This window comes from Sminthopsis crassicaudata, chromosome 2 (genome assembly GCF_048593235.1).
Source record: "Sminthopsis crassicaudata isolate SCR6 chromosome 2, ASM4859323v1, whole genome shotgun sequence".
Lineage (NCBI taxonomy): Eukaryota > Metazoa > Chordata > Mammalia > Dasyuromorphia > Dasyuridae > Sminthopsis > Sminthopsis crassicaudata.
The window spans coordinates 634,677,042-634,699,823 of record NC_133618.1 but is presented as its reverse complement, the minus strand read 5'-3'; the positions used below and the strand labels follow the sequence as shown (position 1 = coordinate 634,699,823).

At 48.3% G+C, this 22,782-nt stretch overlaps 1 protein-coding gene across 3 annotated transcripts in view; it reads left to right on the top strand.

Moving 5' to 3' along the window:
• TSPAN15 (tetraspanin 15) overlaps positions 1–22,782 on the top strand; it is a 48,341-nt gene continuing 25,559 nt past the window's right edge. The window contains exon 1 of one of the 3 annotated variants that reach the window (XM_074296549.1): positions 1–176. In XM_074296549.1, coding sequence (XP_074152650.1) covers positions 81–176 — 96 coding nt within the window. In that variant the 5' untranslated portion in view covers positions 1–80. Of the gene's footprint in view, positions 177–330; positions 579–22,782 lie in introns of those variants that run through there. The other 2 variants (XM_074296552.1, XM_074296551.1) reach the window with 2 other exon arrangements.

The following is a 22,782-nucleotide window of genomic DNA, read 5'->3' as shown; positions in this document are numbered from 1 at the left end:
GCAGCAGCTGCAGCCGCAGGTGGGGCCGGGCCGGGCCGGGCCGGGCGGCGGAGTTTGGGTCCGGCGGCTGCGGGAGGAGGATGGCCCGCGGGGACTCGGAGCAGGTGCGCTACTGCGCGCGCTTCTCTTACCTGTACCTCAAGTTCTCGCTCGTCATCTATTCCTCCTTCTTCTGGGTGAGTGACCCCAGCACTGAGACTCCCCCGCCCCCACCGCGGGAGGAGGGGGAGGGGAGCGGGCCTGGCCGGCGGGCGGTGGGAAGCGTCAGCCCCGCCCCCGGGCCCGGACCCTCTCCCCTGTGCGGGCGGGGGTCTCTTCCAAAGCCGGGCCTGGGGCGCAGGAGAAGGGAGAAGGAAGAGAACGTGCGTGGGAAAGCGGGCGGCCAAGGGGGGGTGGGATAGAGTAGCCTGGGGGAGGGCTACAAGGGGGGAGGGTAGGAGAGACCCGACTCCGGGTGGGAGAGCGCTGCGGAAGAGACCGGGGGCGGCGGAGAATGAATGAATGAGGCAGTTACCGGGCCGAGGGAGGAGGAAGTCCTCGACTCCCCGGGCAATTACTGGAAATCCCTCCGGCGCCAGGTGAGTGTACCTGGGGGGGAGGGGAGGATGCAGCTGCACCCGCGGGTGCGGAGCCTGCCCGGGGCACGCACTCCTCCGTCCGTGAGTGTGACCCAGTCCCCCCTTCCGGACTCTCTGCTTCTTACCCCACGCCCCCCCCTCGGTGCCGCTGTGCCCGCCGGGCAGTCCCAGAAGGACTGGCTCTTTGTAGCGAAGTCCGGTGCTGGGGAGCTACGATTGGGCTCGGAGTGGGGGCCCGGAGCCAGCCTCGGGGGCCGCCCCTGCACTGTCCGGTCCGGGTTCCTCATCTGTACACCAGGACCGCACGGCCCGCAGGGTCCTTCCAGCCCGAACTCCAAGATCCCTAAACTAGCGAGGATTGATTTAGAAAGGGGGGGGGGTCCGACGTCATCGCGGATTAAACGTTTGCGGAGCATCCGAGCCCGGCGGGTCCCGGGCAGCTCGCTGTCCTGCGGGGGGAGGGGCCGGGCGTCGCTTCTGGAGAGGAAAAATCACGACTGTGGCCTTGACACTTGGACAAAGACTTAGTTCTAAGGATCGGTTTTCTTCATCTCTGAAATGATGGCAGATAAGACCCGTTTACGACCCACTGCTATTGTCATTCCCGGTAGTGTTCAGTGGCCCTGGCCACCCTTTCAGAGAGGCCAAAGTTACACCCTTTCAGAGAGGCCAAAGTTACCCCCTTTCCTACCTGTTTTAATGGGAAAAAAAACTGGATTTTATATCTTCTGGTTTAAGTTAGAGATGCTCTGGGAAAGCCACGGTTAGGGAGGTGCCTGGTGCAAACTGAACTTTAATCCACCTGCTCTGTGCTGGGATGGGAGCTGGCCTGGGTTCCAAAAACCGGGCTTCTAGCCTTGCTTCTGGTCCGTGCTGGACACACCCTCCCGGGCAAACCACTTTTTATGCGTCCCTGCTCCTTGGGCAACTCTAAGTTTATAAGTTGAAAACTGGTGCAAATCTGCCCTTGCAAAAGTAAATGTTCTTACCTGAGCTTCCCTAATCTAAACAAAATAATCATTTTTTGAAGTGCCTCAGTTTTAGAAGTGAGGAACAGAATGAGGTTGTGACTTACTTAGCCAAAATCACTAAACATTTATTAAATGCCTGCAGTTGTGCTAAACTCTGGGGGGAGGGATGGTCCTTCAAGTTTACAATCTAATGGAAAGCAGACAACAAACATATATAAAGTCAGCTATATACCGGATAAATAGGAAATAATGACCAGGAAAAGTGCTACTATTAAGGGGATTAGGGAAGGATTCCTGGAAAAGGAGGAATTTTAGTTGTTTCTTGAAGGAGAGAGAGGGAGGGGGAACCAGTAAAGGGCTTTAGTTGAGAAGAGAATCCAGAGAATTCCAGGTGTGAGGAACAATGAGAGAGAACTCTCTGTAGGGAGAGATGGAGTGTTTGGTTCATGGAACTGCCGGGAGGCCATGTATTAAGTATGAGACTCTTAAGTTTCAAATCCAGGTTCTTTCACTTTCAAATCAGAACACTTTCCACAGGGTGGCACTGCCTGGAGGGGCAGGTCAGTTGGACATAAAGGAGGAGTAATTGCAAAATATTGGTTAGGTAGGTGGTCATCAGATCTGGGAGGATGTTCATCTCAATACGTTTTATGAAGAGCTTATTATATTTCAAGCTGGGAATATATGGAATAAAACAAAACCAGTTCCTGCCTCAATTTCAAGTTCTAATTTCAGATGCACTATGCACATACACATAAAATAATAGCTAAAACTAGAATTTATACAGCATTATAAGATTTGCAAAGCATTTACCATATGTTAATTCATTTGATCCCTGTGAAGTAGATGCTATTATTATCTCTAACGGTGAGGAAATTGAAACAGATATTGAATCACTTGCTAGTGTCCAGAGGTAGGATTTGAATTGGGTCTTTCTCACTTCAAATTTAACATGCTATCTCCTGTACTGCATAGATGTCCTGTTAAATATTATCATACTTGTATTTATAAGCAAGATTCAGCCAAAGAGGATTTTTGTTCTCTCTCTTAGAGACAATGTGGCTTAGTGGATAGAAAGCTGAGCAAGACTTAAGTCCTGCCTCTTAGTAGCTGTGACCCTGACCCTTAGTGCTCCAAGTAGCTCTCTACAAATGGAAGTCACCGAGGAGGGAACTGCCTGTATTGGTAGATTGCATTTCATTACCTAGATTACAGTGGTCCTCAAACTTTTTAAATAGGGGCCAGTTCACTGTCTCTCAGACTGTGGGAGGGCCGGACTATAGTAAAAACAAAAACTCACACTGTCTCCGCCCCTCAGCCCATTTGTCATAACCCGGCGGGCCACATAAACATTCTCTGGGGGCCACTTGTGGCGCGAGGGCTGTAGTTTGAGAACCCCTGATCTAGAAGTACTCTATACCAATAAAATGACATTTTAGAGGCAATAGGGAGCCAGTGGAGGGTTTTGAGTAGAGCACTTACTTGGTCAGAGCTGTGGTTTAGGACCATCATTTTGGCAGCTGCATGGGGAATGAGTTGTTAGATTAGAAGACTTGCCCCACCCAGAAATCTTTCCACTGGACAGCACAGTGGCCAGCTCTTTTCTACAGTGGCACATTGTGTCTGAATGAAGTTTATGAAAATAAGAGAAATCACCCCCTAACACTTCCCATATTGCTCATTGGGCAACAAAGCCTGTGCTTGCACCATCCAGGACGACTCTTAGTCCCTGTGGTGTTAAGTCCTTTAAAGTTTGCAAATCCTTGTTTTTGTGTGTGCACATTGTATAATATAATAGAGACACACAAAATACATGTTACACCTTGCGTATATGTAAGAGGATCATTTATTTAGGGATAGAAGGGGTCAGAAGTCTCTTAATCCACCTTCCTCCTTCCATTTTGCAGATGAGGAAACCCAGAAATGTGGTAGAGAAATGACCAGCCCAACATTTCACAGTAACAAGGGACCTTAGACCATTCCTCTGGTGCATGACTTAGCTTCCGTCTGCCCTGGGCTGTGTGATCTCAATTTTAAACTTACAACCAACCCCCTTGGTACTTCAGACATTATAGTCCCCATTTAACAGAAAAGGACACAGGGACAAAGAGAGGTTAATTATCTTGCTGAGGGTCTTGTTAGCTAGTCATAGGGGATTGGATTCGAACTAGGATCTCTTTCTAAACCCTAAGTTTAACTTTCTGTCCACTACATCACACTCTCATAAATAAATGAATCTTTTCATATTCTAATTCTGGTTGTGAACTGGTGTGTCCAAAGGGGACTAGATTAGGAGTCTAGAACCTGGGTTTTAGTCCCAGCTATACCAGTAATAACTAACTGTGTGCTGCTGTTATTATTTAGTAGTTTCAATTACGTCCAACTCTGTTGACCCCATTTTGAGGTTTTCTTGGCAAAGTAGCTAGAATAGTAGGTCATTCCTTCTCCAGCTCATTTTACAGATGAGAAAACTGAGGCTAACCTTATCTCAAATTCGACTCTAATCCTAAATGCCCACAAATGAAGCTGTATTTGAACTCAGGTCTCTTCTCCATTTCCCCACAGAGCTGCTTGTAACTGTGTACTCTTACCCAAATTACATCAGCCTTTGGGCCCCAGTTTACAATGAGTCCATGTGGCCAGCTGGTCTCCCAGGATACTTCCAGAGCTAATAACTGAAGATCTGAGTTTTGCTGGCTTGGGTCTAGTGTGATGGCATAGTTACAGTCCAACCATGGCCTCCTGCCATGCCTTCTCCTCCCCAATGGGGCCTTGACACCCCCTTCCATCAGGTCTGTGATCACTCCTCAGCCAGATCTGAGATTCCTTCCTCTTGGGGATTTTCTGTTTGCATCCCTTGGCTGCCTCTGACCAGGGTCTGATTATCACTGTTCTGCTCACTGAGTTTCAGGGGCTCCCATGTCTCTGTTAGGGCTCTCAGTGGTTTTTGTGTTGTGGCCACCTTGGGTGGTAGTCTACTTAAACCCCCTGGAGACCCAATGGGTTGAAAGGGACTTATCTACATCTAACTAAAAATAATTCACAAACTTTGGTTCACATCCTCTGTGCTTCAATAGAATATAAAACTTTGGCTGAATGCTCTTCACAGTGTGTCTCCCCCGAGCCCCATTTCACATTATTCTCCATCTTGCACTCCCTATTCCAACAAGCTGGCTAACCTGCTGTCCCCTTCCCCCCAAACTGCAGTCTTCCCCGCTCTTGGCAGCTTCTTAAAATCCTTGTCTTTTTTTTACGTTCAGCTCAAGTGGGTTTCCCCTCTTCTCCCCTCCTAGAGCATTTCCTGATTCCCCTAATGATCAGTGCCTTCCCCTCCCAGATTACTTTGTTATATTTTGAGGCCTCTTTCCAAACCCTAGTTAGCTGTGTGACTTGGAGGAAGTGAACCTATGGTGTCATTTTTTCTTCTCCAAGTGCATGGACCCCTGAAAGCCATCATCCCTGGCCTGGATTCCTGGTTCTCAGGTAAAGAACATTTCTAGCGAGCAGCAGGACTGGTTGCTAAGCTAGTTCCTCAAAAGTTGAGCCTTCTGCCCCTCCCTGTTCTTCTAATGAGCCAGGTTCAAGTTCAATCTGGTCCTTTTACTGAGCAGGAAACCAGATTCCTTCCCCTTTCTTGTCAGGCTCTGGGCTGGAGACTTTCTGTCTCCTCCCTCCCTTCCTTCCTAATCCATTCATTTATTTACCGAAGTTCTGAAGCTCTGGGCCAGGTGAGGACTGATGTCATAAGCAGTCGGACCTCTTAGGCCTCTCAGCCATAAGTGGACATGGCCTCACTTTCCCCAGGATGGCTCTCTGTAGTTGATACTGTAAGATTACCCCCATTTTACAGAATAGAAAACTAAAGCCCAAGCATGTGAAGGCTCTTCCCCATGCCCAAAGCTGCAAAGCAGTAGTCTGGCTTCCTGGGCTCTCCTGAGCTTCCTCTCTGGGCATCATTTCTGGTTTCCATCCCCTAGGAGGCTTAAGGGACTTGCTAGGCAGGAGAGATTGGGGGAGAATCCTGGGGGGGGAAAGGATCACTTTGGCAGTCTGATGAAACCAGACTATGGAGTTCTTCCCAGAATGTTTTAAATTGAAGTGTTTTTAAATCTTTTAAGTAAATCAAATTACACAAGATTACAAAATAAACCCATTATCTGAAAATATAGTTATCAAAATATATATTTAAAACCCCCAAGTTTAGGGACCCAGGATAAAAACTCCCTAATCTAGTTCAAGCCCCCATTTTACAGGATCCTGATGACTTTTCCAAGATTACACAGCTAGTTCAGGGGCAGAACTGAGATTCAGATCACTGCTGACATCTCTCCAGGGATTCCATTAGCACACGTAGCCTGCTACTCCTCAGGATGCTGGCTTTGAATAGTGGGGGAAGGCCTAAGGAAAGATTTATCAGGAACTGGGTTCCCAGTTGGCCCTGCCTAGTAAAAAGAAAGGCAGGCTGGGAAAAAAAAAAAAAAGTAAACAGGGACCCAAGCATTGAAAACCACTCACAGCGAAACTCAGCGGTCATTGTTTCTGAGCAGGGGCAAAGGGCTGTTTGCTGTGGCGACAGACATCCCGGCTCTGCTGGTGGCTTCTTTCTGAGGGTGTTAATCCATTTTTAAAGGGGTTGTTCTGCTGAAGAAACTCTCCACAGAGCAGTTTTGAGGGAGCTCAGGATTTCAGGGTGATATTTGGTCCCCGAGAGTATGAGTGACCACCAGGAAGGCAGTTTTACAGCAGCAGGTGGGGGAATTTCAGGATATGGTTCGGTGTTGATGCAGAAGCTGATATTAAATGATCATGTTTTGAGTTAGAAGGAAACTTCCGGGCCATCCAATCTAATCCCCTCATGTTACAAATGGTGACTTCCCCAGGCAATGTCAGGGGTGGGATTCAAAACCATGTTCTCTGCTCTTTCTGCTGGGCTCTCTGAGGGTCTTGAGTGGAGAGCCTAGAGGTGGCCGTGGTGGTCGTTTTGTTCCTCTGGTAAATCACTTAACCTCTCAGACTATGAATTATCTAAGGGTATTATCAATGAAATGTAAGCTAGTATCTGTCCTGGGAGATGTGTGGTTGATGAATCACTGACCTTTTTTTTCCTTGCCCCCCTAATAACCAGGCTTTTAATCATTAAAGCCCTCCAATAATTATGTGGCATTTTCGGGTAAAAGAACAAATTTTTTCTTAAGCCAGAGAGATATAGGACTATTGCTTATGGCAGCTGATCGAGTGCTGATCTACACTGGTAAAAGGAACTTTCTCACCTGAGCACCCTACACCAGTGAAATCAGGAACCTGCTTAAACAAATTAGAGGTGAGAAACTGCCACTTTGGGAGATGAAGTAATGACAGCTCTCACTTCAATAGCATTTTGAAGGTTTATACAAAGCCCTCTCTCTCAAAAGCACCTGTGAGGTATAGGCAATAAGGATTTCATTGTCCCCATTTTGCAGAAGGAAAAACTGAGGTACCCAGAGGCACATCCTCTTTAGTGCTGCTAGACTGTCGGAGCAGAGACTGGAATTGTTTAGTCTTGGCCCTGTGTTCCTTTTGCTGTAGGGGAGGAAGTATCATACTGTGTTATTAGAAACCGCAGGACCTGAATTTAAACCCCAGCTCTGCCATATCCCGCCTTGGGCAGTCCTTTTATGTCTCGGAGTCTCAGCTTCCTCATCTGTAAAATGAGGGGCTTGAACCAGATGGATGGATCACAAGAGACCTGAGTTTGAATCTTGCCTCAGTTTTTATTTTTTGTAATAGTGCCAGTAGTACCAGCCTCAGGATGTACGGACTGCTGGGTATAGAGCTGAGGATGAGGAAGGTCTGGGTTCAGGAGCCACCTCCACCCATCTGGCCGTGTGATCTTGATCTCCCTCTTACAAGCCATTCTGTAAAACAGAACAGAGCCAGAAAGCTCCTCCCTGGAAGCTGCTCCTCCAGGTGGCCTTCTGGTCAACTGAAAATAAACTCCCTCTCAGGGCTGTTTTGTGGCTCAAATGAGTTAATGCTTGTACAGGGATTGCTGCCATTTTAATGAGCCGGGAGGACTCAGATGGGCAGAGCTATGGAGGGCTTAGAGAAAGGCCCAAATCTTAGCTCCTTGAAATAGCTCCTTCACTTCTCCATCTGTTTGCTCACCTGATTGGCCTCCTAGTTCCTAAACTGCCCTAAATTTACAGTCTTTGATCATAGTTGGGAAAGAGTAGCCTATGTTTGGGTAACTCAACAGTTCTACCATTTTGGTGCTGGGCCCTGAGGAGCCAGAGATAGGAAGGACTTTCTCATAGTGAGGGGAAACCTGTAAAAAAAATTTGAGGGGGAATGGAGCCGAGTGGAGCAGAGACTTAGGAAGATCTTTCTTGTTAGGGCTCCTGGGTGTCTGACCTGGCGTCACTGTTGGGATTGGAAACCAGCTTCCTCAGGAAAAGGACTTTGACCTTATAGTTATACAGTATTATGAGCCAGCAGCATCAAGAAAGTCAACTCCCATTCTTCAGAAATGATTTTCTTATTTAAATCTGGTTTTTTAATTTTCTAATATTTTGGATTCAAGGGTAGGAAGGAGTATCCCTCATATCCCTTTCAATAGACTTGGGATGGATGTTAAAGATAATGTGAAATGCCGGGTGAGAAGGGAGCAAGGGATAGAACATCAGAGCTGGAGAGACCTTAGAATGTAGAACCAAAATGGCAGAACTGGAAAGGCTCTTAGGGTATAGAACATAGAACATCAGAGCTGTGAAGAACCATAGAACATAGAGCATCAGAGCTGTGAAGAACCATAGAACACAGAACATCAGAGCTGTGAAGAACCTTAGAACAAAGTATATCAAAGCTGGAAGTGCTCTTAGGATGGAATATAGAATATCAGAGATATGAAGAATCTTAGAATATTGTAAAATGTCAGAACTGAAAGGGGTCTTGGACATAGAACACAGAATATCAGAGCTAGAACATTGTAGAATGTCAGAACTGAAAGGGGTCTTGGACATAGAACACAGAATATCAGAGCTAGAACATTGTAGAATGTCAGAACTGAAAGGGGTCTTGGACATAGAACACAGAATATCAGAGCTGTGAAAGACATCAGAACATAGAACACAGGGTGTCTGAGTTGGAGAGAACTAAGAACATAGAATATCCCATGGTAGACTTTGAAGGGAAGGTCTTGTCTCCAGAAATGGAAGGAGGAAGAGGAAGGCTCTGTGGGAGGGCTTCTTGGAAGAGGTATTTACTGAGTTGGGCCTTTACCAATTTGATGTGGGATTATTGGGATGGAGCATGTAATCCAATGAGCAGTCCGGTGGTTTTTGGAGACCTTGGCTCAGGCTGAGTCCAGAGCGTGATAGAGAACCGAGGAAATTCATATGGTCCCAATGGAGGGCCTTTCCAACAGTCCTGTTGGACTTTTGGGAGCTGGGAGGAATCTTGACGTAGTCTAGTCCAGTACCCTCACTTTATAGAGAAGGAGATTGAGAGGGCTCAAGAGCTCATGACACACAGCAAGTCAGTCAATCACTATGAAACCTGGAACTAAAATCCAGTCTCCTGCTCCATACTCTGAGGACCTCCCTCCTGCACCTGCAGAGCTCTTAGAGATGCACAGGGAAGGAGTATCAGTGGGTGTGGAGCTGGAAGGCCCTTGGGAAATCTTCTGGTCTTCATTTCACCATTAGGAAGCTGAGCCTGGGACCAGTTGAGCCTTGCCCACCATCACCCCCGTTAGAAAGATTAGAGTTAGCAGGCCCCGCAAGGGCCTTCCAGGGAGTGAGGGAGATCCATGCGGTGGTCCCCTCCCTCTCCCCTCCAAGGTGAAGTTCAATGGACAGATGCCTTGTTCTGTTCTTGGGGCCAAACTCATTTAAGGCACTGCTCTTTTGTGGGCCCGTGGACTGGAAACTAATGCCCATCAGTTGGGGAATGGCTAAACATAATGAGGTTCCTAAATATTGTACCTAAGAAATGCTGACTATAAAGAATTAAAGAAGCATGGGAAATCTTTTATGAACTAACTGATTGGAAAGAAATAAGCAAAACCAGGGAAATATCCCTTCATCCAGTGTAAACAGAAAGAACCTAAAAAAGGGGAAGCCGAATGTTCAGTGATTATAATGGACCTTTTTGTCCCAGAGAAGAGTTGGGAACACACCCTCAATCCACCAGCATTTATTAAGTACCTTTTATGTTCCAGGCCCTGTAGTAATCCCTGGGATACCATGAAAGGTGAAAAAGTCCTTCTGCCCTCAAGGAATCTTATATGGAAGATAAAGAAGTGGAAGGTAGCCTTAGTGGGGAAAGCTGTAAGGGAGTGGGAAATGAGGGATTAGAATTAAGTTAAGAATCCCATTAATTAAGTTAAGAATCCCATTTTACCTTCTCTGTGGACAGACTGTGGCCATATTTGCTGCAAAGGCTTGATTCCCTTGGAATTAAGGATCCTTCTAGAAGGACGGATGAGTTTTTATCTTATTTAGTTTAGGATATTGGGAATTTAGAGACAGATACCTCCTTGCCTTTTTTGGAGAAGTGAGCGTCCATAGAGGTAACACATTTTATTTTTTTTCACTTTTTATTTTAATAGTATATTATTTTTCCATTACACGTAAAGATGGTTTGTTTTCAGCATTCATTTTTGTAAGATTTTCTCCCTCTCCCCATTCTCACAAGCAGTCGGATATAGATTGTATATCTAGATGTAGCAGACTGCATAGGTGTGTGGTGTATGTGAGTGAATGAATGTATATACATACATATATGTGCATGCTATTGACGTAGCATACCACGTCCTATGTGGTCAGACCCCAAACCAGAGAAACCTGGAGAACTAGAAAGGTCTCTCCGCGTCTTCGGCTGCGTCTTCTGCTGCTTTGAGATTCCGGGGCCTGATCTTTCCCCCTCCTTATCTCTCTGGGTGGCTTCCTTCTGGTGACTTTGCTGAAGGCTTGGGTGGAGCTCCTAAGTAAACCAGATAAGCCGCTGTTCCCGAGGTTTTGTACCAGCCTGTTCCCACCCAGGTGAAAAGTCCTCTTAGTAGGAAGACCAGTTCCTTTGAACTCTTGACAATCTTGAGACTCTGAGTGTGGCTGACAATCTTCCTGGCTATTTCTGCCATTTCTTAATGTCATCAAATTAATTATTAACAATTTAATATAATGTTTATTAACAAAGTTAACAAAAAGTTAAATTTAATATAAAACATTTGTCAAAAGTAAGTTTAAAAAGTCAAGAAAGTATCCCAATGAGAAAATAGAACCGACATTTCCATCGAGAGGCAGCGCTTTATCATTTTCTGAAATGGGGATAATTATAAACTGCCCACTTCCCATGGTGCTTATGGGCAATGGGATATGATGGACATTTGGAGTAGGGACACTTCTGACACCATTAGCTGTGACTGGCTGTGATGTCTTCACTCTGTCAATCATCCAGACTTGCTGGGGGGACTTTGCCCAGCTGGAGTTGCTCCTACTTAGATCCACTCTCTCCTTGCTATCACTCAGTTCTCTGGGAATTGAAGATTAGCAGTGTTTCTTAGCTTCACTAGCACTATGCATATATAATAATTATAATCACCTTCACTTATGGATGAGGACACGGGCCCAGAATGGCTCCTTGGTTTGTCCGAGGTCACACAGCGAGTCGGCTTCAGAAGCAGGAAGGGAACCGGGGCTTTCTGACTTCCAGCACGCCGTCCCCCAGGCCACACCGGGCTGAGAGCCCCCACTCCGGGAAGCTGGCCACGGGGCGGTCAGCGAGTGACACAAATGATTACCGAGGCAGGAAAGGAGGCCCAAGTTAGGGACGTGTGTGACAAAGTCAGGGCCCCTTGGCTGGAGCCCATGAAGACAGAACTGAAATCTTGGGATAGCAAGCTGCATCCTTTCTTTTTTCCCCATTAAATTGAATCTAGGACCTTGGGATCTCATGTATTTCAACACCTTTCCCATCTTAAGGTTCAGCCACATCCAACTCCTCGTGACCCATTTGGGGATTGTCGGAGACGCTGCAGTGGTTGCCATCTTCTTCTCCAGCTCATTTGACAGATGAGGAAACTGAGGCACACAGAGTCCCCCAGCCAGCAAGTGTCTGGGCCAGCTGTGAACTCTGTGCACTGAGATGCCGCCTGGCTGGTCGGATGCGGGGTCTCTGAGGGCAGGGCTGCCTTGCTAGGCTTGGCTCCTCTCGCTGGGCTTGCTTGTCGGGTGCCCCCCTGGCACGCAGGAAGCTTCCAGGGTGCTTGTTGCCTGACTGGTGATCTCGCTGGGCTGAGATAGAGGGAGAGTAGCACCCCCTCTTCCTTTTTTTTTTAAATTAATTTTATAATTATAAAAATTTTTTTTGACAGTACATATGCATGGGTAATTTTTTTTTTTAATAACATTATCCCTTGTATTCATTTTTCCAAATTTTCCCCTCCCTCCCTCTACTCCCTCCCCTAGATGACAGGCAATCCCATACATTTTACATGTGTTACAGTATAACCTAGATACAATATATGTGTGTAAATCCCATTCTCTTGTTGCACGGTAAGAATTGGATTCCAAAGGTGTAAGTAACCTGGGCACCCCCCCTTCCTGTGGAGAATGTGGGATCAGGCCCCAGCCCTGAGGCTTCCTGCTTGTGTGCCAGTGGGCTCTTGGGACCTCAGTTTTTTCATCTGTAAAATGGGGAAGGGAGTGGACTGGCTGGCTCCCAGATCCCTTCTGGGGGATCTGAGGTCTTGTGTGCGGGTGTTGGGGCACAGGCAGCGGGCTTCCCTGGCACCGGGAGACAAGTCTGGTTTGTCGGGAATGTGAGTGGGCGCAGGGCGGTGGGCAGTCTGAGAGAAGGGGCTCAGCCTGGGGCAGAGTGAGCTCATGACGGAGGCAGGCTGGCTCTGGCGGCCCACTGACTGGGCGGACGGGTAGTTGGAGGCCTCTGGTAGTTGCCACTGGTGGGGGAAGCGAGCGGGAGAACCAGCCCGGCCTTTGAGCAGCCTGAATGTCCGCTTGCCCGGCACCTGCTCCCTGTGGCTTTGGCTCCCTCCTGGCCCTGGCTGGCCCCCGGGGCTAGTGACCCCCCGACACTGGGGACGTGTGGGGGTGGGTCGGCACTCTGCAGGGACTCGGAGGGAGATGATCCACAGATTTAATGAGGGCTCTCCGCCCTGAGAGAGCCATGTTTACTGAGCTGAGGAAGAGGGCTGAATCACGGGGTGACTCACTCCTGCAGGGAGCCTGAGCCAGGAACCCGGGAGCCCCAGCACCCAGTTATTCCTGAGTGATTCAGACAGGGTGCCTTCCGTGAAAACGGCTGGCTGATTTTCCTCCAGGAGTGGTGCAGCGGGGAGGAGTGCCGGCCTTAGCGTCCGGACCCTAGCCATGGGACCCTGGGAAAGCCCCTTCACTCTGCTGAACCCCCAGTTCCATCTGTCCATAGAGCCAGTCGTGCCAACGGCCGTGGGCCCCGATGATGGGCTGGGCGAGCCTCCCCCATCGTGTCCCTGACAATAGCCCCTCTCCTGAGGGTCTGGGGCCCGGGATTTCAGGAGGGGTCCCAGCCTTGCCCCCCTTAGAACATGAGCTCCTGTGCAGGCTCTGTCTTTCTAGCCTTGTGCCCGGTCCCTGCTGTGGAGCAAGCCCCTCGAAGTGTTTTCTCACCGTTCTTCCCACTCTCTTTGTCTGACCCGAGTAGATCATTTAGCTTTTAGGCCGCCCTCTAAGGCAGGCTCCCAGCTGGGGTTTCCTGGTCTGAGAACTGCCCCTGCCCCTCCCAGCAGGCCCCAGGCATAGAACTTGGGGAGCTTTGGTGCTGTTTGGGCCTGGATTGAACATTAGGTACCTCTCCTAGTCCTGGGGCAGCAGCAGCAACAAGAGGGGGGGCAGGTTTCAAGTGGTGGCTCTGAGGTCTCGCATCACTGAGTCCCCGCAGGAGCGCGTTCTAGGGCCTCCCACTCATTTTGTAGGTGAGGAGGCTGAGACTCAAGGCAGGGGCTTGGAAGCCAGATTCTCCCAGGCTGAAGTCAGGGCCCCTTTCCCTGGGCCGAGCCTTGTTCTGAGGTCCCTCCCTCCTGGGCCCTCGGATGCTCCTTGTGACCCTAAAGCCTGGTTGGTGACTGTGAGCACAGCCTGGATCCCCAGAAGGCGGATGCCACGGTGCTGGCGGCGGTGATGAGGGCTGGCACTCCATGCCCTCCCCTCGTTTCCTTTGCCCGAGTCAGGGCAGATAAGTACAAAGAACACGTGAGCAAATAACTTTGCCCCCCCCTGCTCCTTGGGTATGATGAGCTGCCTCTGAGGCAGAGGAGACCCCTCCTCCCATTGGCTTCCTGTGGGCTCTTCCTCTTCCCTCCAGGGCTTCCTCACCCTTCTCACTTTAGCTGGGTGCCACACTCTCAGTCTCCCCCCTCCCCCCATCTCTGTGTCTGTCTCTGTGTCTCAATTCCTTTCTCTGTGTCTGTCTCTGTCTGTGTATCTCTCAGCCTTTCTGTGTCTGTCTCTCTTTTTCTGTCTCTGTCTCTCTCTTTCTCTCTCTGTCTCTCTCTTTCTCTCTCTGTCTCTCCCTGTCTTTCTCTGCGTCTGTCTCGGTGTCTCTGACTCTCTTTATCTCTTTCTGTGCCTCTCTCTTTCCTTTGCCCTGAAGCATATTCCAGGACTTGTGGGGGGGGAGACTCTCTGGGGACAGGAGGAATGGCCTCCTTGGGGTGTTGCCCCTCAGCGGATCCTTGAAAAGAGCCAGGATTCCAAGAGAGGAGGAGCCGAGGGAGTGGGGAAGATGGAATGCCGTGTATGAGAAGTATCGCGCTGGGCAGCGTGGCTGGAATGCTGAGGGAGGGCAGCTTAGGGGGGGGCAGTGGAGCCAGCTGGGTGGGGGGTGTTTCTGTGCCCAGCACTTGTGCTCCTGAGCAGAGGTGGCCGGGAGCCGCTGAAGCTTCTGCGTGGGGGAGGGCCCCGACCTGAGACCCACCCGGACAGCAGGGAAGAGCTGGGGAGGGCCTGATGGAGGCGGCCCGAGGATAGGGTCCCTGTGGGAGGGGAAAAGACTTGGGATGAAGGAGCGGGAGCCACTGAGGATGGCTCTGAGGTTGCAAATATGGCTCACTGGAAAGATGGAGGTCTCCCCAGAGAAATGGGAAAGGTTTTTCAGAGATGGTGGGAGTGGGACAGATTCAAGGACAGAAAATGGATTTGGGTTTGACAAGACAGAGAGAGAACTAAGACCTGAGAACCCATCAGTTCTCTAATTGGAAGTGGGAAGGAGGTTTCATTGGGAATCCTCTGGAGTTGTGGTTGGTCATTAGTTAATCAGAGTTCCTAAATCTTTCAAAATTGATTATCTTTACAGTATTGCTATCACCGTATCAATTGCCCTCCTGGTTCTTCTTCACCTTACATTAGTTTGTAGCAATCTCCCCAAGTTTTTCTGAAACCCCTCCCCCCCCACTTTATCATTTCTTACAGCACAGTGCGTTCTGTCACATTTATATACCGTAACTCGTTCCGCCATTCCTCAGTTGCCGGTCATCCATCCCCTCACTTTTGCCATCTTGAAAAGACTACTATAAATATTTGAGTCCTCATGGATCTTCTCCCTCTTTCTTTGATCTCTTTGGAGTATAGAGCTACTGTTAGTATCAGAGGGTATGGGCAGCTTAATAAATTTGGGGCTTACCAAAAACTGTCTGTAATTATCCTTTGACCATTTATCACTTTAGGGAATAGGTCTTATTCTTGTAAACTTGACTCAGTTACCTACATCACTTAGAAGTAAGACCTTCATCAGAGAAACTCGCTGTTAAGATTTCCCCTGGAGTTTCCTGAGTTTTTTTCTAATTTTAGCTGCATTGCTTTTGTTTATGCAAAAACTTGAAAAATTTTATGTAAATCACTTAACTTTGGCTTCAGTTTATCTCTGGAACACTCTAACCCCATAGACCCCTGTGTTTCTATTTTCTGGACACTGTTTAACAGGTATCCCCTAAAATTTCAGCATTGGTCTATCAGACCCCCTTCTTTTTAGGGACCCCCAACCCACTTTTCAAAAGATTTCTTTAATAAATTAAAAGAATAGGGAAATGATGAAGTCTTCAATGTTAGAGGAATTGACAAAAATGAACCCCTTAGGCAAGCAGGAAGAAGCTCTGATGATGGAGATCAGTTTAGCTCCTTGGTTGCACCCTCTAAAATTAGTCCCTTCAGAAATCCAAGTTATGTCAAGACTCTGAGGTTAAATTTTCGTAGATGTTAAAGCTATTTCTAGTATGTATTTTACTTGAGGTGGTTCACTGGCCCCGAGAAGGGGAGGCTCAGGAGGTACATTATCGTTTTGTTCAAGTTTTTGTAAAGCTGTATCCTGAAAGGATTAGACATAGTCAGGACGGAAGGCCCGAAGCCTCAGAGGTTGGGTGGGAGATATAAAAAGAGACTAATGTAGGGTTCCAGTTCTGAGCTAGGAGCCATCTAAGCAGCCTCCTTATCTGACTGACAGATGAGAAAACTGATCCAGCCAGAAGAGGGAAGTGATTTGCTGCCTGAAATCTCTTGTTGGTTCGGTGGTTATTCAGTCGTGTCCAGCTCTTCGTGGCCCCATTTGGGGTTTTCTTGGCTGAGACACTGCAGTGGTTGCCAGTTCCTTCTCCAGCTCGTTGTACAGATGAGAAAACTGAGACAAAGAGAATTAAGTGACTTGGCCGGGGTCACCCAGCTAACCAATGTTTTTGACCGGATTTGAACGCTGGTCCTCCAGACTGCAGGGCCCCCGAAGTCCCATCCATGGCTAGCCTTTGAATCCAAGTCTTCTGTCTCAGATCTAGGGTGGTTTAATTGTCCTTGAATAGAAAGGAGCTGCTTCTGGCGGTGGGGGTTTCCTTGTCACTGGAAGTCATCAAATGAACCTAATAGGCGCCTAATAAATGTTTGTGGCACCAAATTGAGGCTGAGCTTACACCTTAAAAGTCCTGGGATCACTGAGCTGAAAAAGGCCTCGCAGCCTTCCTCCACACTGGTGCACCCCCACTTTGGGGGCCACACGGGCCACGGACCCTTGACCCATTCCTCTGCTTCTAAATATCCAGTCTCAGATTGGAAGGAAGCTCCTTGAGGGCAGGAACTGCCGGTCACCTGGTCTCTTTATTTTGTTTACAGCAATATTTCTGGGAACTTCCACTGGGCTTTGCCTAGTTCCTGTTGGCTGGGGGTGGGGAGACAGTTTCCCCGGCCCACCCCTCCCGTGGGAAGCAGCCATCATCTCTTTTCCAGTGACTCATTTTTGCTTGGACTTCCTTGTTTGCTTTTAGTTTATTTACATCTCCTCCGAGGAGGAAAAGGAAGAACCAGTGAATAGTAATGGGGAAAAACACAGTAAAAGAAAAAAATGGGAGTTGATGGCAGAAGGCCTGAGTTCAAGGCTCTCCCCTGCCCCGGTGACTTGGGCAAAATCCTTAATCTGTGCACTTCAGAAAGCAGGGGGATGGGCTGTTCGCTGGGGCCTGTTTTAAGAGAGTTCGATAACTGTGTTTCAGTGTAATTGGCTTCCCTTGTAGCCTGTGGATTTTACTTTATGGATTTAAAAACCTTATTCTGAGAAGGGTCCGCAGGGTTCCCCAGACTCCTGCCCAAGAGGTCCCTGACCGCCTGGGTCTAGATGGTCCCTAAGGACTCCCCCATGTCCCACATTCACCCATTCAGTATTAGGGACTCCCAGAATTTGGGGGTGGCCATCCGATCCGGTGGCAGAACTGTTGTCAAAGCCAAGGGAGGAAACATCCTCCAAGAGCTTATATTCTGTAGGGGAACATGTGCCCAGGTGGATTCAGAAGAATGCCCCAAGTAGTCTTGGGGTGAGCTGGCTTGGGAAGAGCCTTGAGTGGGAGGAGGCTCCTTTGAAGGGAGCCTGGGATTCTGGGAAGCTGAGGCTGAGCTTGGAGAGAATTCCAGCCCTGGGCCACAGCCCACCAGCCAGAAGGGGGGGTTGCTCGATGTCAGGTCACCCACCGAGGCTGTCACAGCTCACAGAAAGGGGGGTGGTGCTCCATCAGCTGTGCGTCCGAGCCAGGCTGCGTGGGCACACAGCACAGGAGACAGCGCTGGGGAAGCCCTGGCCTTTGGGCTGTCGTTTTGGCAGCCTGGTACACAGGGGCTGCATTGGCCTGGGAAGGTGCCTGAGGCAGGGAAGCCGGGCAGAGGGCTGTGACTGAGGTCCATGTGAGATGGGGCTCTCAGCAAAGAGAAGGGGCTGGGGGGGAGATGGCAGCTGATTTGGTGTGGGGGCTGAGGGAGGGGAGCCTGGGGGCGGGGGGAGCAGACTTGTGGAACTTGAGATGCTTTAGAAGCAAAAGTTCTTCCCCTTCCTCCATGTCCCCACACCCCTCCTGGCAATCCATCTGCTGTAACCCGTGGGCCCCTGTCCCCAGATTACCAAAAAATCAATTAAGTGAGATACAGTTATTGGAATGCCTTTAAAAGGTTCAGGGACCTCCCCCAGGCTAGCCATCCTCTGCCTTTGGGACCTAGGGTCCACTTAATAATTAAACAGCTGACTTCAGGGGGCTGAGTGGCCCAGAATCCTTGTCCTCAGGGAGTGACTGACACAGAGAAGATGGTGAGGATCCCGGGGCAGTGCCTGCCAGGGGCAAGGGCCCGAGATCTGTTGGAGCCGACCAGAGGCCAGAACGGGCTGCAGCTAGGAGGGTGAGTGAGGGAGAGCACTGGGGTGCATTAATCCGCCCCAGGCAGCTGGAAAATGGCTTGTGACAATGACAATAGACAATAATTGGGCATTAAAAGTAACAAAAATCACAGCACGCGTCATGCTTAAAGGTCAGAGTGCTTCCCAGAAGTCATCTCGTTAGGTTGAAATTCAGAAGGAGACCCCAAGAGGGGTCGCAGACGGTGTCACAGGCGTGAATCCATCTCCAGGTTGGGGCAGAGTTTGTTGTAATTGTAACTCCGGTTGAAGCAGGCTAAGTTCCCAAAGGATTCAGCAAAGGACCAGGACCAAGAAGACAAATTTATAGGGAAAGTTACCTCTTGCTACTTATTTGCTAATTTTGTGGCTGACAGGCAGGTCTGAGGGATCATTGTCTCAGGAACTTGTCAGCCATGTTTGCGGGGCTCTCCGGAGGCCGGAAGACTGAAATCCTTGACAGACCGACTGTTCTTACATTAGCACGCTAGAGACTTTAGGATCACTGCTCTGTTCCCCCTTCAATAAAGAGCATCACAGGAGTGTGTATGTGTGTGTGTTTGTATGCACTCACTCACAGGGCGCTCTGCACATGTCAGTTATTATTATCCTCATCTCACCCTGCCTGGTATCACTCTTGGGATCCCCTGGAGGTCAGCCCTTCCGTTTCCTCATTTAAGGGAGAGGAAGTGAGAAGCTGCTTAATTGGTCTGCCTGAGGTCAGTAGGAGCACTGATTGAGTCCCAGGAAGGACCTTAGAGTCCTCTTGGCTTAGGGTGTCACACTCAGAAATGAACCCCTAAGGGCGACCTGTCTACTTAGAAAACCACCAATTACATTATCTGTGTTGTTATATTTGTATGCTGTGAAATGTCTTCCAGTTATAATTATGTTTTACTCATTTTAGCATTCATTTAAAATTTTTTATTTTTTTAAATTTTGAGTTCAAATTTTTCTCTCCCTGCAGCCCCTCCACCATCCATTGCTGCAGGTGAAGTCATGCAAAACCCATTCCCATAGTATCTGCACTGCAAAAAATAGTGACTTTCTGTTGTTTTTTACTTGCATTTTGTTTTCTTTCCCAGTTTTTTTTTTTTTTTTTCTTCTTGATCCGATTTTTCTTGTGCAGCAAGATAACGGTATAAATATGTATACATATATTGGATTTAACATATATTTTAACATATTTAACATGTATCGGACTACCTGCCATCTGGGGGAGGGGATGGGGGGAAGGAGGGAATAAATTGGAACAAAAGGGTTTGCAAGGGTCAATGTGGAAAAATTATCTGTAAATTAAAAAAAAAAAATGAGTGGAAAAGCCTGCTTTGCTCAGGACGCATAGTTGATAAGTTCTCTCTCTGAAGGGGGAGAGGACTTGGATCCCGGGCCTTTGGGATTCTCTTCCAAGTTCTGTAGTGTCTTACATGGTGCTAGATAGATGGTAGCTATCGTCATCATCCTCATTATTGTTTCACAGGCAAAGTCCCCTCATAAGGGATTGTCAAAATGAATTGAGTTCCAAAGGCTGATTCCTGAGAAAATCAATCCCTGTGTGTGAAAGCAGAAGAAGTGCTTTGAATAAGCGTATTCTGATGGCAGGGCCCGGGTTGGCTCTTCAGAACTGGCCGGGCCTGTCCTGGGGCTGGGAGTTGGGATTTTCAGGCCGGACGGGGCGTTTGCCAGTGAAGTATCATGTCCCCGAATGCAGGGCTCGGTAATGGAAACCCTGAGCCAGGCCTCTCGGAGCAGCTGTCCTTTGGGGCCAGCCTTTGGCACAGGCCTCGGCTGAGCTCATCCGAGTTCTGAGCAGGACGAGGGGGGCTGCTTGGTCCAAGGGGGCCCACCGGAGGCCGCTTTTGTTGTGGTAACAAGAATATTATATAATGATAATGACTAATAATAACTGACAGGTTGCTTTTGTACTCATGATTAATGACAATAATTGAATTGGTAATAGTCAAGCAATATCATGATTAATAATGACTGATTTTTATGGTTCAAGGCTCACAAAACAATTTATAACTAATAACTAAAAGGTGATTAGGAACAAAGTGGACTCTACAAAACAGCTTCAGGATACAACATTGCAACAAATACACTTGAAAATTAATGAAACACAAAATCTGTTTTTTTCTTAGGATACTTTTAGTGCTCTAGTGGTGGTGATAATAATAAGAATAGAAGCATTTGTGTAGTCCCTAAGGCTTGAAAAGCACTTTACAAATATTATCAGATTCGTTTGCTCCTCACAGTAACCCGGAGGAGATCGGTTCTATGATCATCCCTGTCTTACAGATGGATAAGCCAGTGGGTGTCTACCTCGGGTCTTCCTGAAGCTTGGCTCAACCCGGCTGTTTTAATATACATATTTTTATTTTTAATACCTATTTTAAATATTTTTAATTTAATATTTTTATTTTAATTAATTTTTTAAAATTTAAATTTATTTTATTTATTCATTCATTTGCTTATTTTACCTAATATATATTTAATAATATACATAATATATAAAAATAAATTTATTTTATTTTAATTTAATATTTTTATGTGGGACAATTAAGAAAACAATCTTTGTTTAAAAACAAGACAGTGTGCACTGAAGTGGCTTACCGGTGTGTTCACAGACTTTTATTGAGCAGCTGTTCTGTTCTGCCAGAAGGAAACAGTCCCTGTCTTCTGGGAGATTACATTCTGGGGGGGAGGGGGGGGAAAGAAGCTAGGTTAATGTGTAGAGAATACACACGGGATCAGGTGTGAATCTGGGTCTCTCCCCCAGCCTTCCTGCCCTTCCCATCCTCCAATTTGAAAACTGTTTTCTAATGGGGGAAACTGAGGCCAGGCCTTTCCTCCAAAGCAGTTTATCTTCAAGATTGAGGGTTTTAAGCCCATGTTTCAGTCCCTGTTTCACTGTGATGAGTTTCCTTTGCCATCCTCTGTGTTTTATTAGATGCTTTAAAAGGCGGGGCTCTGAGAAGGGGTCCAGGGCCCCTGGCAGGGAGTGCCCCAGAGGAGCAGGGCAGCTAAAGAGAAGGGGATATTGTGTTCTTTACAACAGCCTTAGGCTTTGAGGCTGCCCCATTTTCTGCCCAGCAGGCTGCCCGTCTTGGCCCCAGGGGGGCTTTCTCCCTGCCCTTCCTCCCCACCCCCAGCCTTGCTCAGCATTATCACGGGTGCCATCGGCACAGAAAAATGAGTTGTTTGTTTCCTGCTCCGGGTGACTGAGCCCTATAATTAGCTAGGAGTGCAGGGAAGGGATCCTGCACTTGGCTCTGGCAGAAAGCCCTGGTCCAGAGACAAACATGAAACAAAAGTTGACAAACGAATAAATGGAAAGTTGTATTTTTCATTTCAGAAGTTGCATTTTATGGGTGTGCGGGCCCCAGTCTTCCCCACACTGGCCACCCCGGCCGCCATGAAGGGTCAGCTGGGCTAGGTATGATAAACTGAGGAGATGTCGGTGCCCTTTCCCCACCCCATCCCTCCTCCCTGAGGTCAGCAGCCCCCAATCCGGGGATCCAGGAGAGCCGCCATTTGAGCTGAAACATTCTCTTTTGTTTTTTGTTTGTTTGGGTCAAGTGGAAAGCACATTCTGTCCCTGTGACTCCCGCCCCCTGCTCTGGCCCATGGGGGACATGGGTCCTGAGAAGGTTTGTTGATGCTGCTCTCCTCTTAGCTGTGGGCCCCAAGGCCAGGCAGGGCCCTGCGTGATCCCCCAGCAGCCTTTTCAGAGGTTGGGCCAGGTGAGCAGGAAGGCTTTTTCCAGCTTCCCCGGAGTTCTGTGGTTGTCGCTTCTGGTTTGCATTTCCCTTAACTTCCCCAAGAAGTCTTGCACAGATTCCACATCTAGGTCTGCTTGTTTTTAGGCCTGTCTGACTCCTTGTGAGCCCACTTGGGGTTTTCACACACATATACACTTATATGCGTGGATATTCATCTATGTCCCGTTCGGTTCTCTCCAAGTCAACAAAATCACTTCTGAACTTCCTGCTTTTCTGGATTTTCCATCTTGAAATGAAGCCCAGGTGAGCGTGAGGAGATTTCATGGCCTGCTTTTCAGTGTAACCAGCTGAGGTCTGTTGGGTGAGACTCACCCTGCCGGTGTGGGATCTTCTATCGGGCAGGAAGTTATAAGGAGGGGGCGCCCACCACGTTATATCACCAAACTGAGCCTCAAATACTAGTAAAGTGACCTCAGTTTCCTAGTGGTGCAGAAATCCTTTAGGCTCCATACAATTGTGAGAAGTTGGGTGGAGGAGGGGCTAAGAGAATCCTGGGATTCGGAGCCATTACTGACCCTGGCTGAGCTGTCCAGCTGCCTTTGGTTGGGGTTCTGGTGTCCAGTGGGACTTCCAGAGATGGGAATTACAGAATGCCAGACCGGGAGGGCCTTCCTTAGAGCTCATGTCCAGCCCCTTCATTTACAGATGAGAAAGCTGATCTTAGAAAGGTCTGGGTCTCACATGGAAGAAGTGGAGGCCGGAGCTAGGGCCCAAGTTACCTTAACCTGTATGTGATCTTCCCATTACCAAATTAAAGACTGGGAAGGAGGTGTTCAGAGATGG